Source organism: Pipistrellus kuhlii, unplaced genomic scaffold, assembly GCF_014108245.1.
Source record: "Pipistrellus kuhlii isolate mPipKuh1 unplaced genomic scaffold, mPipKuh1.p scaffold_m20_p_8, whole genome shotgun sequence".
In the NCBI taxonomy this organism is placed as follows: domain Eukaryota; kingdom Metazoa; phylum Chordata; class Mammalia; order Chiroptera; family Vespertilionidae; genus Pipistrellus; species Pipistrellus kuhlii.
This window is the reverse complement of record NW_023425584.1, coordinates 69,139,084-69,153,820: the sequence shown is the minus strand read 5'-3', so window position 1 is coordinate 69,153,820 and position 14,737 is coordinate 69,139,084. Positions and strand designations below refer to the sequence as shown.

At 49.3% G+C, this 14,737-nt stretch overlaps 1 protein-coding gene across 1 annotated transcript in view; it reads left to right on the top strand.

Annotated features, from left to right (window-relative positions):
• Positions 1 to 1,031: 1,031 nt before the first annotated feature.
• The window catches only part of MIER2 (MIER family member 2), a 30,378-nt gene continuing 16,672 nt past the window's right edge, over positions 1,032 to 14,737 (top strand). The window contains exons 1-3 of the mRNA XM_036423608.2: positions 1,032 to 1,115; positions 8,590 to 8,680; positions 9,935 to 10,077. Coding sequence (XP_036279501.1) covers positions 1,107 to 1,115; positions 8,590 to 8,680; positions 9,935 to 10,077 — 243 coding nt within the window. The 5' untranslated portion in view covers positions 1,032 to 1,106. The remainder of the gene's footprint in view (positions 1,116 to 8,589; positions 8,681 to 9,934; positions 10,078 to 14,737) is intronic.

Below are 14,737 nucleotides of genomic sequence, written 5' to 3'. Positions count from 1 at the left end.
CTCTTGCACACCCCCCACTGGAGATGTGCCTGTAGCCAAGGTACATGCCCTTGACTGGAATGGACCCTGGGACCTCTCAGTTTGCAAGCAGATGCTCTATCCACTAAGCCAAACCGGTTTCAGCGGAATGGGGATTCTTGAGTCCCCCATCATCCCAATTCCATTCTTCCCCGTCTCAGTAGGAACTACCAACCACTCGTTGGTGCAACTTCATGCCCTTTCCACCTGCATTCCATCAGAGATTTGTGGGGTGCACCTTCCCAGCTCTCTCCACTTCTCTGCTCGCGGCCACCACGTGAGTCCTGCTGGACGCCTCTGCCTACTCACTGCCTCCATCCTCCCACCTTCCTCTCTCGCTCTCCATAAACCTTCTGCCCATGCTCACAGCACTGGTAAGTCTGAAATTTAAAATGTAGCGAAGCCAGGACTGTCCTGTTCAAACTCTCCCCCAGCGCCCACCACAGGTTCCGGACGTGCAAACGGTCCATAATGAATTCAGAGCCAAACGGCTGGGCTGGCCGTGGGTTTGCATCCACCTCCTATCCTCTCCTTGGTATCGGGTTGCAGTGCCCAAAACTCGTCCTGCGGTGCATCTTGCAAGCTCCCCAGTCGGTTCTTTGGAACACTGGATGGGTCATCACTGATGAAAAACTGAAGAAAGTTCCAGAACCACGCTACCTACCGACTTCAGTCCTGGCACTACCACCACTTATGCATTGGGTGCCCCATCATTCTAGGCCTCAGTTTCCTCACCTGTAGCACCAGGGTGCTCACAGTATTTAGCGAAGCTATTGGAAGGAGGAAATACAACCAAAGCTTCCTACACAGGTGTTGTTACCAAGAATCAATGTTTTTATTAACAGCATCCTCCACGCCCCAAACCAAGGCCCAGGCAGAGACCCCAGACCCTGGCTTCGCGAGCCCGCCCCGCCCCCGCACACATACCGCGCAACCCCGTCCGCGCACCTACTACGCCCCGCCCGCGCCCCGCCCTCTCAGGCCACGCCCTCCCAAGACCCCGCCTCCCGATGCGCCGCAGCCAATGAGCCCGCGGCTCCGTATCCGGGGATCCCGGTGCGGCCACCGCCTCCCGCGCACACACGGCCATGGCGGAGGTGAGTGAGCGGGCCGGGGGAGCCGGCCCCCCACCTCCGCGCACCCGCGTTCCCCGCCGCCGGACCGCAGCCACGTCGGGGCCCTGGGCGCGGAGACTCGCCCTCCCCCGGCTCCGAGGATGCGAGGCGTTACCCAGGACGCTGCGTCCATTGGGGACCCGAGGGGCGCGGGGCTCCATGGATAGCCGCCCCCGGCCCCGGCCCCCCCTTCCCCGGCTGCCACATCGCGGGCTGCAGTGCGCATGTGCAGGAGCAGTGGCGCTGGCGGGGGCTGCGGAGTGGGGAGGGGTTTGAGGAGGGGGCGCCAGACCGGGGTGTTGGGGATGCGCCGGGGTTTCCCCTCCCTGCTCTGGCCCGGCGGTGCGCGTGCCGACCCCTGCCTTGACCAACTTTGCAGAGCACTCCTGTCGCGCGCCAGGCTCTCCCCGCCCAGACCCTGCTTGGGACCCGGCGCCGCATCCCGCTCTCGAGCCCCCAGGTGCGCGGCACCGCTGATTTGCGCCCTCCCGCCAGATGCCGGGCGGGATTCGAACTCGGCACGGGGAGTGAGGTGGGATGCATAGGTTTCTTCAGGGCGGGTAGAGTGAGAGAGACCAGCCTTTGCTGGGGACTCCCAAGTTACTTCTAGGAGGAGCCTCTTCTCTCGGTCCGGGAAAGCAGGCCCAAGACCCTTAACCCAGAATCCTTGAGGCCTGATAGATTTTGGAATTCCGAGTTTTTCCCAATTTATGGATCTATCTGTGGAGTTTTGGAACTGTGATGCTTGACCAAACTCACCTAGGCCTTCTGGGATAAAGAACGACACCTAAGAGCTTCTTGTCAGGTCAAAGCAGGGACAAACAACTTTCGTTTTTGGGGTTTCTTGACTTTGGAATATTGAGTAAGACAGTGTGGACCTGCTCTCTCTCACCTTCTAGGACACTAGTGAAGATGAAATGAGGTAATGCACCTGCTAGGGGCTCAGTAAGTGTGGCTTTTAGTGCATGATGACTCCTCCTGGGGACGCAGAAGTTAAGGCCCCTGCCAAACAGGTGCACAGACGCTGCAAGTGGTGGTCCTCACCGAAGGGTGGTGGTGAGGCCAACAGGGAGGAAGGCGCTCACCCAATGAGATGCGGCAGTTTTGGCACCACGTTGAGTGTTTGTCTTGACAGAACAGGGGCAGGTGTTTGAGAGCAGGGCTGGCCATTTTTTCCAACCAGGGACTTTCTCGGGGGGCAGCAACAGGCTCTGCATTTGTGCCAAAGAGGGTGTGGGCAATTGGTTGCAAGGCTAGACCTCTCCAGCCAGTTCTGGCCTTGTGCTGGGTGCCTGAATCCACAGGGGTCTTAGAGAGTTAATCCTCCTTTCTTAAGGGGCATTAAGGGAAACCGGCATCAAGGGGGCAGTGGCTGGTCTTGTGGGATGGAGGGAGGTGGGGTGGTTGAGTGAGTGTGTGTGTGCGCTCTTGGCTCAGGGGCATGGGTGGTGGTCTTTCTGGGCACCAGGTGCCATTTGGGCAGCAGTGTTGGCCTGGAAGATAGCTGTGTGTCATGGGTGGAAGGACCAGATTCCCCAGCCAGCCTGCCTTGATTGCTGCTGGGTCTGGCTGTTGACTTTGCCTTGCTCAGTGCTGAAGCTCTGGAACTCTCACAGCAACCGGTTGCCCTGGGTGCCCCTGTTACCCCTGTTGACAGTTTGGGGTGGTGCCCTTCTGAGTGAATTTGAGTTGGTTTCCTTGGAGAAAGCCTACATGTGGGGTCCCCTATATGCCTGGCTTTGTGGGAGGCCCTGAGGGCCTGGCTGTGAGTAGAAACCCAACAATGATGGTCCTAAAGGGCCTTGGAGGCTGCTGGTCAATAAAGGAACAAGTGTGCAAATGTCAGACAGGATGAGCCATGGCCAGCCTCTGCCCAGGAGACTTGTGGCTCTGGAGCCTCTTGCTCTTTGTGATTTGGGGCAGCTTATTGAATGTCTCAGCCACAGTTTCCTAATCTCTGAAATGGGAAGAGCCAAGAACAAGAGGTTGCATGAGGTCTGGCCACAGGGACTTGCACAGAGAAGCTGAACCTCATAAAATCACTGATAACTAGCTGTCTAACTGATGAAAATGGTGATGTGTTACCTAGCAGTAAGCATTTGATCAGCATTAACTGCTTTTTGTCATCTCCAAAGTAGCCATCAGTACCCTATCAGCACTGGGAGAGGAGAGGCGGTGCTTGAGAGTAGACAGGGTTCTTCATACCGCTTTCCTCATACCTAAGTACCTGTCCTTACACCCTCCCTCCCTCCATGGCTCTCGTTATCCTTTGGATGCAGTGCATCCCCTCCCTGTGGTCCCCGCCTGGCGGTGTGGTCCCAGATCTCTGTCACCCACACCGACCCCCTGGCTCCTTCCTTTTTCTTGCATCTAGCACCCTGGAGGGACTCAGCTACCACAATGCTGTTCCAGTGCTCCACAGGCCCTGCCTAGAGATGCCCTCAGAGGCTTTCCCTGACCCCAGTTGTGCAGGCCCTCCACCCTGTTTTCTCCTTTAATACTGTGCATATTCACTTGTTTGTATCTGTGTCACCTACTAGACTAGTAACTCATGTGGGTGGAGATGGGCAGAACCTGTTTCTGATTGACCTCCATGCACCCCGTGCCTCCTGCCTTTCCTGGCCCAGCGGAAGCACTCCGCAAAGTAAATGCTGTCTAATGGAGCAGTTCAGTGCTGCCCCGCGGGACCGACCACCTCTGCTGGTGTGGGTGAAGGATGTTTCATTTAATGATTGCTGTGAAATGAGTCACCTGGAAACTCAGTTTTTCTAACAATCATTTTATTATTATGTTTCATAGTTCTGAGGGTTGACTGGGTTCAGTTAGGCAGTTTTGTTTCGGAGCTAGTCATGTGGTTGGAGTCAGCTGATGGCTGGGGCTGGAAGGAAAGCTTCCTTGCTCAGGTGTGGCTGCTGGTGCAGGCCACCTACTTGTGGCCTGTGTGGCTTGGGCTTCCTCACAGCATGGCCGCTGGGTTCCAACAGTGACTGTCTCAGAAGGTACCAGGTGGAATCTGAGTTGCATTTTACCTCCTAACCTAGAAAGTCACTTAGCGCCCCGCCCACCAAAGTCACAGGCCCACCCCTGCGGACAGTGAGGGGGTGCAGAACCCCACCTCTTGAAGGCAGGCAAGCATATTAGCATCACAAGGGAAGAGCCTGTGGGGTGCACACCAGCCTGGAGAATTGGATCTGCCACCATGTCACTGGGGGTTAAACCTGGAGGGGCTCAGTAGCAATTAGATGCAGACCTAGAAGAAGGGCTGTTCCGAGCCTGAGGAGTCAAGGCTGTCCCCCTCCAGACAGGCAGCCTTCCTGCTCATCAGCTTGTACCGCCTTTGAACCTCCTTCGTGCGCAAAAGACCTGGCCTGGACACCAGGTTATGCTCCCACTCCTGTTTGGGACTAAGTCTCTGGAGCGCTGTCTGTCTTTCTTCTCTCCCACCTTCCCCCCACTGTTTTTACCCAGAATGCCCTTAACCAGCTACCCATCCTCTTTCTTTTTCCACCTTGACAAAACGAGCAGTGACTGCTGGAATTGTGATTGATGGTTGTGAACAGGGGAAGTGCAGCCGTGGGAATCCCACCATTGAGGGTGGGCTTGCACTGAAGTCAGGGTAGGGAGAGGGGAGAAAGTTTGGAAATTCTTTCTAAAGTTTTTCCCCCCTAAATTTTAAAACTTTATTTTAGTAAATATTCTAATCCTTTCCCTTTTTTTTCCTTTTTTTTTTTTTTCAAACTGCTTTCTTGATGTGTGATTCACTTGTTTTAATGTGTACAATCCAGTGGTTTTTAGTATATTCATAGAGTTGTGCAACTATCATTAATTGATTTTAAAACATTTTCATTACCCCAAAAGAAACTTGTATTCCTTGGTTGTCACTCTCCATCCTCCTCCCCCGCCCCTGACACCCATGAACCCACTCTCTGATTCTGTGGATTGCCTCTTCTGGACATTTCACATAAATGGAATAACATACTTTGTGGCCCTTTGTGTCTGGCTTCTCTCACTGACCATCATGTGTTCAAGTCCATATTTGGTAGCAAGTGTCAGTGCCTTGTTCCTTGTCATGGCTGAGTAATATTTTATTGTTTTGTTTGCTATTTCTGTTCATCAGCAGATGGACATTAGGGTTCTTTCCACCTTTAGCTGCTGGGAGAAATCCTGCTATGAATATTCATATGCAGTTTTCAGTGTAGACATAGGGGAGGAGGAGCCTAACTTTGTCCCTTTAACTCTTGTAGGTTCTCCTTGGGGTTCCTGTGATTTTAAAAAAATCATTAAATTTTTTTTTCTTTATTGATTATGGCATTACATATGTGTCCCTATCACCCCGTTGCCACTCCCCTGCTTCACTCATGCCCTCACGCCCCGTTGTCTTTGTCCATTGCATGCATACAAGTCCTTTGGTTGACCTTAGGGTTCCTGTGATTTAAACCTACGAAAGGCAGCCTAACTAACAAGAGTGAAACAAGTAGTGCCCGTCACATGGGAGAACTAGGTGATGAGTAACTGGCGGGGTGAGGATTTGGGCTTCTAGCATCTGAACAAAAGAACAGTAAATCTTAGAGGAGTGATGACAAAGGAAAAGGACTGAGTTTCTAAGGGCATCAAGTTGTGGGAAGGTAAGCATGGGGGAACTAGTGGAAATTCAGGTGCGTTAGTAAGGTCTGTGTGTGCAGATACTCTCTTGGTGCAGATTCTTATCTTGTCCCCAGTGATAAGGGGGCTCTCTTCCTGGTTTTGGGGGGCACCCTCACAGGAGTTTATGTTCTGCTTTCAGCTCATCCTGTGTCTGGTTTTCTCAGTTGTCTTCTGCTTGAAATAATCCTTACGCCAGAGTGGTGCATTTTGGGGTGGCATACTCTGAATCCCTAGAAGTGAAATTGCTGGTTAACATTGTAGTAACTTTTGTAGGAACTGTTGACTGTTTCCCAAAGTAGCTGCTCCATTTTACATTCCCTCCTGGATGGGCTGCATTCTTCCTGACACAACTTGTTCTGTCTTTTTAGTCGTAGTCATTCTGTGCTTATGAAGTGGTATCTTACTGTGTTTTTATTTGATTTCCCCTGATGTTGAATATTTTTTCTCATGCTTATTGGCTGGCCATTTGTGCATCTCTGGAGAAATGTCTTTTCAGACCCTTAACCCATTTAAAAATAGGTTATCTTGTTATTAATGTGTTGTAAGAATTCTTTATATATTCTAGATGCAAGTCCTTTTCAGCTATATGATTTGCAAGTATTTTTCCCATTCTGTGAGTTGTCTTTTCACTTTCTTGATAATGTCCTTTGAAGCACAAAAGTCTTTTATTTTTATGAAGTCCAGTTTATCAATTTTTCTTTTGTTGCTTGTGCTTTTGGTGTCTTATCTCAGAAACCATTGCCTAGTCCAATGTAACAAAGATTTATCCCTATGTTTCCTTCTAAGAGTTTGATAGAGTTAGCTCTCATATTTAAGGTCTTTGTCCTATTTTGAGTTAATTTTTGTATATGGTGTAAGATAGGTGTTCAATTCTGTTCCTTTTCAGGTGAATATCCTAGTTTTCCTAGCATCATTTTTGAAAAGGCTGTTCATTCCCCGTTGAATTGTTTTGTCACCTTTGTAAAAATTCAATTGATGGTAAATATGTGGGTTTATTTTTGGATTCTCATTTTTATTCCTTTGATTTCAATGTCCAGCCTTATGCCAAATACCACATTGTTCTGATTGCTGTAGCTTTGTAGTAATTTTGAAATCAGGAGTGTTCTCTTTCAAGATTGTTTTGGCTACTCTGGCCCCCTTGAGTTTGCATACTATTTTTGGAATCTGTTTGGCAGTAGATATGTAAAGCCAGCTAAGATTCTGATAGGCACCTCATTGAATCTGTAGCTCAGATGGGGAATATTGACATCTTAACCATAGTAAATCTTCTGAGCAATGAATATAGGTTGTCTTTCCACTTGCTTAGCTCTTTAATTTCTTTCAACATGTTTTACACTTTTTAGATTATAAGTTTCTAACTTTTGCTAAATTTATTCCTATGTGTTTTATTCTTGTTGAGGCTGTTGTAAATGGAATTGTTTCCTTAATTTTCTTTTTGGCTTGTTAATTGTTAATATATGAGAATACAATTTATTTTTATATGTTGGTCTTGTGATTTGCTACCTTGCTGAACTTATTTATTAATAAGTTCAGATAAGTTTTCAGTGGATTCTATTGTACCTTCTATGCAAGATTATTTTGTGTGCAAAAGAAAGAGCTTTACTTTTCCCTTTCCATTTTGGATTCCTTCTGTTACATTTTCTTGCCCTGACTAGAACCTCCAGTGCTACTTTGAACAGACATGGTGAAGGCGGGCATTCCTGCCTGTGCCTTTCACCACTAAGGGGTGTTATTGGACTTCCTCAGGGGTTCTTTATGAGTAGTTTCCATTCTTTCCTAGTTTGTTGACCTTTTAAAAAAAGTTGAGGTTTTTATTATACCACAAAATATAACCATTTAAAATGTGGAATTCGGTGGTTTATAGTATTCTCATAAAGTTTTAAAACTGTCATCTCTATCTAGTTCTAGGACATTTTCATCACCCCAAAAGGTTATCTGACCCCATCAGTAATCATCCTACCCCCTCTCCAGTCCCGGGCAACCATGAGTCCACTTTCTGACTCTGGGTTTGCCTGTTCTGGACATGTCACATAAGTGGAATCACATACTGTGTGGCCTTTTGTGTTTTCTATCAGTGTTTCACTTCTTTTTCATAGCTGAGTCATATTCCAGTGTGTGTATAGACAACATCTTGTTTATCCATTCATCTGCTGTAGGACTTTTGGGTTGCTTTTTCTTTTGGCCTTTGTGAATCATGCTAATATGTGAACGTGCGTGTTTAGTATGAATGTATGTTTTCAGTCCTCTTGGGTATGTACCTGGGAGTGGAATTAAATGCTGGGTCATTTGATAACTCTATGCTTACTTTTAGAGGAATTTCTAGGTGTCCCAAGAGTGGCTATTTTGCTTTTTGAAGGCTGGGACCCCTGTGTAATGGAACACGTGTCAGGCATGGCTGGCTGTTCAGTGAATGCCTGTTGGGTGTGTGCAATAGGACTGTGTGTGAGACTAGGTTACCTGGTTCTTGTGTCCTGGGTGGGTGATAACCACTATTAGGCACTGGCTGTCAGGCTCCTCACAGTCCCCTGTGAGTGCTGTTTTTCCACTTGGAGATGAAGACATTGAAGTTCTGATGTTTAGAGCTGCTGTATAAGCCTACTTCAGTGCATCCTCCGTGTGCTTGACTTAGGAGCAGGGGAATAGCTTCTAGCAGCTGCATGCCCAGATCCACTATCAGTGTTCCCTCCTCAGCTCTTGGAAGCAGCCTGCATGCGTTATCCCACAGAGTCTAGATGAGGCCACTCAGAGAGCCAGACTTGCTTTCAGTGGGTTCTAGGCTGGTTGAACTAACCCTGTTTCTCTTCCTTTGCAGGCCTCCTCGCTGGAGAGGCAGAGCCCTCAAGTGGTCTCCTGCCTTACTCACAGTTTGTGCCCCAGGGAGCCCGGATTGCCGACCACAGCAGGTGCCTCCTTTGCCCCTACCTTCCTCCTGCCTGGGGCTGTCAGGGCCACTGTCATTGTAAGAGACAGAACCTTGCTCAGCCTGGCAAGACAGAGGCGGTGTGCAGATGGAGTCAGGGACAGGGGTACAGACAGAGTGGCCAGGACTCTGTTTCCCATTCTATATTGGGGGCCAGACTACCCAGGGGAGGATCAGAGTGCCTGTGTCATGGCTGAAGGAAAACGGAAGGGCTGAGGGAGGTAGAATGGGTGCTGAGTGGGCACCATCCTTGGGTGCCCTGCACTTTCCCTGAGCTGGCCACTTGTCCCCAACCGCCTGGCCCCAGTACTCCTTCTAATGATACTGTGTGCTTCGGACTCACTTGGAGGACCAGCCTTGACCTTCATGGCTCCATGATTTGGGTTGATTGAGACTTCATTATTTTGTTTGTAAAATTCAACTTACTGAAGACCAATCATGGCGAGATAGCAGTGGACACATCTTGGCTCTTTTGGGAAAACTCAAAATCTGGTAACATCTACCACCCATTGGGCCGTGCATGGGACACTGCTGTGGTGAAGAGGGAGAAGGAGGGACTGGTGTTTGTTGGGCCTATTGCATGCTGTTCATTGGCATTCTCCCGGTACTGTGTCTGCAATGACTCCCAGAAGTGGGTGCATAGCATCACCCTTGTGTTTCCTGAGCTGAAGGCCTTGCCCAAGCCATGCAGGCACCAGGTGTGGAGCCAGCTTTGTTGGGTCCCTGTGCTCTATTCATGCTGACTCATCTGGGGCTCATCTCTTCCTTGTTCACTTGTTCTCTCCCCAGACCCTCACAAGTGTCTGTGGTCAGGAAAACACATCCCTAAAATGCTTAGAATTTGTGTGCAGTTAGCCAGATGTACTCTTGTCAGAAGTCCTTCTGTTGGGAGTTTCCACAATGTAGACTGACATTGCTGACTACATGCATGTACACACACAGCCTCACATATGCACACAGCCTCATAATGCACACAAAAATAAACGTACTTGTGCACACACTACATTCAGACGAACACGTCATGCATGTAGGTATACATAGCTGCACGCACACATGTACACACACATACATACCGCCTCATGAGAACATGCCCCCACCACATGTGTGCATGTGTAAAAATACACATGTACAGCCTAACACAGCTTTGTTGATGCACATGTATGCACATACACACCTTTCATATATGCATGGAGACAGGTGGGGTGAGGAGCTGATGCAGGTGGTATCCCCTCTGTAGGTGTGTCAATGGGCTCTGCAGACCAGCAGTTCAACCTCGCAGAGATCCTGTCGCAGAACTACGGCATCCGGGAGGAGTGTGAAGGGACCACAAGACGCCCAGCACAGCCTGAGGAGGAGCTGGACAAGGACTTCATTTCCCAGGTACTTGGCTCAGCTGAGCCCTATACCCCATGTGGGTGGAGCCCTGCTGGGCAAACTCCACAGTTTCTTCTGGCTGCATTGGTCTGCAAGCTGTTCAGATTCTGCAATGACAAGTTCTACTTGCACATCTGTTTGCAAAGCTCCAGGCCCGGTGCTAGAAGTTGAGGTCACAAGGGACAGACCAGCCTGTCTTGTCTTCAAGGGGCGCTAAGGTTATAGAGTAGTGGGGTAGTTGGACGTTAAACCTATCATTTTCACACTTTTTGACCTCAGAACTCGATATCCTCTTAAAAGTTATTGAAGACCTTAAGCAGCTTTGATGATGCAGTAAGCACATTGTTAATAGAAATAACAGATTTTTATGAAAATAAAAAAATAACTTTTCCAAAACAAAAATAAAATTTAGGAAGAGTGGAATAATTTTACATTTGTGTAAATCTTTGAATGTGGGAACAGTGTGAGAGAATCTAGCTGCTGTCCTGGCAGATGTGTCTGTTATGATATGTTCTTCTGGTTGAAGTGTGAATTTGACCTCATGCAGATGATCATGAAAAAAAGGTAGAGATTTTAACAACCTTTTAAATAGTTAATGGTTATTTATTTATTTATTTATTTTAATATATTTTATTGACTTCTTACAGAGAGGGATAGAGTTAGAAACATCGATGAGAGAGAATCATCGATCAGCTGCCTCTTGCACACCCCCCTATTGGGGATGTGCCTGTAACCAAGGTACATGCCCTTGACCAGAATCGAACCTGGGACTTTTCAGTCCGCAGACCGATGCTCTATACACTGAGCCAAACCGGTTTCGGCTATTTTTTTGATGCTGGACCAAAATTCAGCAACTAGATCACCTATGCCGCCATCTTGGTTTCTCCCCTGTAGCCATATCTAGTGAGCTTCCTGTACTTGGTTATGCCACAATCTAATGATCTTGAACTTGGTGTGTATCTTAACCCAGGTGTGACCTTGTCATCTCTGCACTGGTGACATGTTTGCAAAATCCTGGTTTTCTAACAAGTAGATCTTCCACATGTCGACAGTTTACAGTAGGGTGTCGAACTCAATCAGAGAAGGGGCCAAAATCTAAAATCCAGCCTAAATCGCAGGCCGAATGGCTTACTGAACAGTCATAAACTGTCATTGTGATGGAAACGCAGCGGAGTGCAGTGATGACAGCGCGGTGCGGGCCACATTGCAAGGCCTGGCGGGACGGATTTGGCCCGCGGGCCTTGTGTTTGACACATGTGGTTTACAGTATAAAATCTAAAAACACACATTTGTTAATACTAGAGACCATGGAGCTTAAACACCAGATATTTATTTTCTCACAGTTCTGGAGGTCAGAAGTCCTAGATAAAGGTCTTACAAGTCTGTTTGTGGGGCGACCACATCCTGGTGTGCAGACACTGCGTTCTTACCAGGTCCTCACATGGAGGGGAGAGAGTTTTTCTATCAGATGAGAAGTCAGGGTCCCACACTCATGATCCCATTTAACTTTTAAGTATTCCCATAAAGGCCCATCTCTAAATATAGTCCGGTTGGGGATTAAGCACCCAACATAGGAATTTGGGATGGGGAACACAAACATTTAATCCATAACAGTTCCAGCACTGATTTTCTGAGATGTCTTTAAGTATTGGTTTTTTTTTTTTTTTTTTTTTTTTTTTTTTTTTTTTTTTTTTTTTTTTTGGACTAACCATCAGGCATTTGTTTAGCTTGTTGTAATGGATCACTTGGTGCCAGTTTGCTCTTATAACCAAACAAATGTCTTCTTTAAAAAAAAATTTTTTTTTAAAGTTCTACATGAATTTAAAATTTCTCAGAACTTTCACACCTAAATCAGCTATTTATTAGCTAAACTATAGGCCCGGTACATGAAATTTATGCACCGGGTAGGGGGATGTCCTTCAGCCCTGCCTGCACCCTCTCTGATCAGGAACATTCCTCTCACAATCCAGGACTGCTGTCTCCCAACTGCTTGTCTGCCTGCCTTCCTAATTGCCCTTACTGCTTCTGCCTATCAGCCTGATGACCCCCTAACCACTCCCCTGCCAGCCTGATTGATGCCTAACTGCTCCCCTGCCAGCCTGTTTGCCCCCAACTTCCATCCTCTGCCAGCCTGGTCACCCCTACTTGCCCTCCTCTGCAGGGTTAATTGCCCCCAACTGCCCTTCCTTGCAGGCCTGATCACTCCCAACTGCCCTCCCTGGCTGGCCATCTTATGGTGGCCATCTTGTGTCCATAGGGGCAGGATCTTTGACCACATGGGGGCAGCCATCTTGTGTGTTGGAGTGATGGTCAATCTGCATATTACTTTTTTATTAGATAGAATAGAGGCCTAGTGCATGGGTGGGGGCCAGCTGTTTGCCTTGAAGGGTGTCCTCGGTCAGGGTGTGTGGTTCCCTTGCTGTGTGGGGTGGCTTGGGCAAGGAGGTCTGTGGTGGTTTGCAGGCCGGCCATGCCCCCTGGTGACCCAAACAGAGGCCCTGGGATCTGGAATTTGTTTACCTTCTACAATTGAAACTTTGTAGCCTGGAGTGGAGCCATGCCTCCTACTTGCTCCATGGCTACAGCCATTTCTGTTTGGATTTGTTTACCTTCTATAATTGAAACTTTGTATCCTTGAGTGGAGGCCTAGGCCAGCCAAGGCAGGTGGAAAGCTTGGCCTTCTCTGTCACCAGAGGCAACCGTAGTCTGTTTTCTCCAGCTCTGTGGCTGCCGCCATTTTTCTTGGGATTTATCTTCTATAATTGAAACTTTGTATTCTTGAGTGGAGGCCTAGACCGGCCAGGGTGTATGGAAAGCTTGGCTTCCTCTATTGCCAGGGAAACCTGAGCCCCTCAACTGCTCATTGTGGTTGGGGTTAATTTGCATACTTGCTCTGATTGGCTGGTGGACATGGCTAGTGAGTGATGGTTAATTTGCATATTACTCTTATTAGGTAGGATACCTAGGTCTAGATTTTCTTAAAAATTAAAGTAAAAGCAGAGAGGATCCAAGATGGCTGCTCAGGTAGACATCTAACCGCAGCAGCACACAACAATTTCAATGGAATACAACTAAAATGTAGAGTGGACATTGCCCAGAGCTACAGGTAGTCGACTGACTGAAAATTCTACAACAAGAAGGAAAGAGAAAACCAGAAGGAAAATCAGAGGAGCTGAAAAAAGCCTAAGGTACGGAAACATGCTGTGTGCCCGCACGCACGCGCGCGCCGAGAGGTCGCAGCCGGAGAGGAGGAGAGGGCTGGGTGCTGCCTGGCGTTCCCTAGCAGGAAGGAAATAAAACCCCCAGCCTGGGCTAAATCCCCGAACCGGCAGCACTGACCCCCAGTTATGAGCCAGACCCTGGGGACCCAGGCTCTGGCGGGGGAGACGGGGCTGTGAGGCAGAATCCCAGGGGAGCAGCGAAAAGCAGGGCCCGTGGAGTCGCGCACATTGCGTGCAGAGGACTGAATGTTGACTCTGATGCTGGATTACCCTAGCTGGAAGAAACAAAGCCTCAGTACGGGCTGCTCTGAACCCCAGTTCTAGGCCATTCCCTGGGGACCCAAGCTCAAGCAGAGGGAGATGGGGCTATGAGGTGGAGTCCTGGGAGAGCGGTGAAAGGCCGAGCCCCCGGAGTTGCGAACATTGCTTGCAAGGGAAGAAATGTTGACTCTGATGCGGGATTGCCCTGGAGGGAAGGAAACAGGAGCCCCGGCCGTGTTGGGCCCCAGTTTCGACTGCTCTGAACCCCAGTCTTAGGCCAGACCCTGGGGACCCAGGCTCAGGCAGGGGGAGACAGGGCTGTGAGGCGGAATCCCAGGGGAGTGGCGAAAAGCGGAGCCCCCAGAGTCGCGCACACTGCTCGCAGACGCGCACAATACGTACAGAGGACAGAATGTTGACTCTGATGCTGTATTGCCCTGGCGGGAAGAAACAAAATCTCCGGCGGTGCTGAGCCCCACTCCCGACTGCCCTGAACTCCAGCTCTAGGCCAATCCCTGGGGACCCAGGCTCAAGCAGAGGGAGACAGGGCTGTGAGGTGGAGTCCTGGGGGAGTTGCGAAAAGCGGAGCCCCCGGAGTCACGCACACTGCGCGCAGAGGACAGTCTGTTGACTCTGATCCTAGTCTCCCCTAGCGGGAAGGAGAAAAAAAGCTCCAGACTGGAGGAACGCGATGGACACCGGACAGCCGGGCACCAGCAAGGAGTCGGGCGACGGGTCCCCCAGGGGGGGGGGGTGCCCCTGAACCTTCGACCGCTGAGCGCGGGCAACAGAGCCAAGGCCAGGGGCTGCTTCCTGGGCGGCGCCGACCCCGGCAACAGGCTGAAGCAGCGCAGGAGCCTGCAGAGAACAAAGGGGTGCCACAGGCCAACCTGCTGAACTCCCAGGACAAGGAGGAAGAAACCAAAGAAGTTCTCAATGTGAAGAAATCAAGTGAGAGCAAAAGATAGTAAAATTACTTAAGAAAGAATACAAAGAAGATCTTGAAAAATCAAAGACTAAGTCAGAACTCAACTCACCAGCCAACACTGCAACATAAATGCGTTTAAAAAAAACAAAAAACAAAAGGACAATGTTGGAACAGCGGTGGCCAGGCCTAGAGTGGCCAGGCACAAGGCAGTGGCAGCCGGGCCCGGAGCAGCAACAGCCAGGCCCCAGAGCAGCAG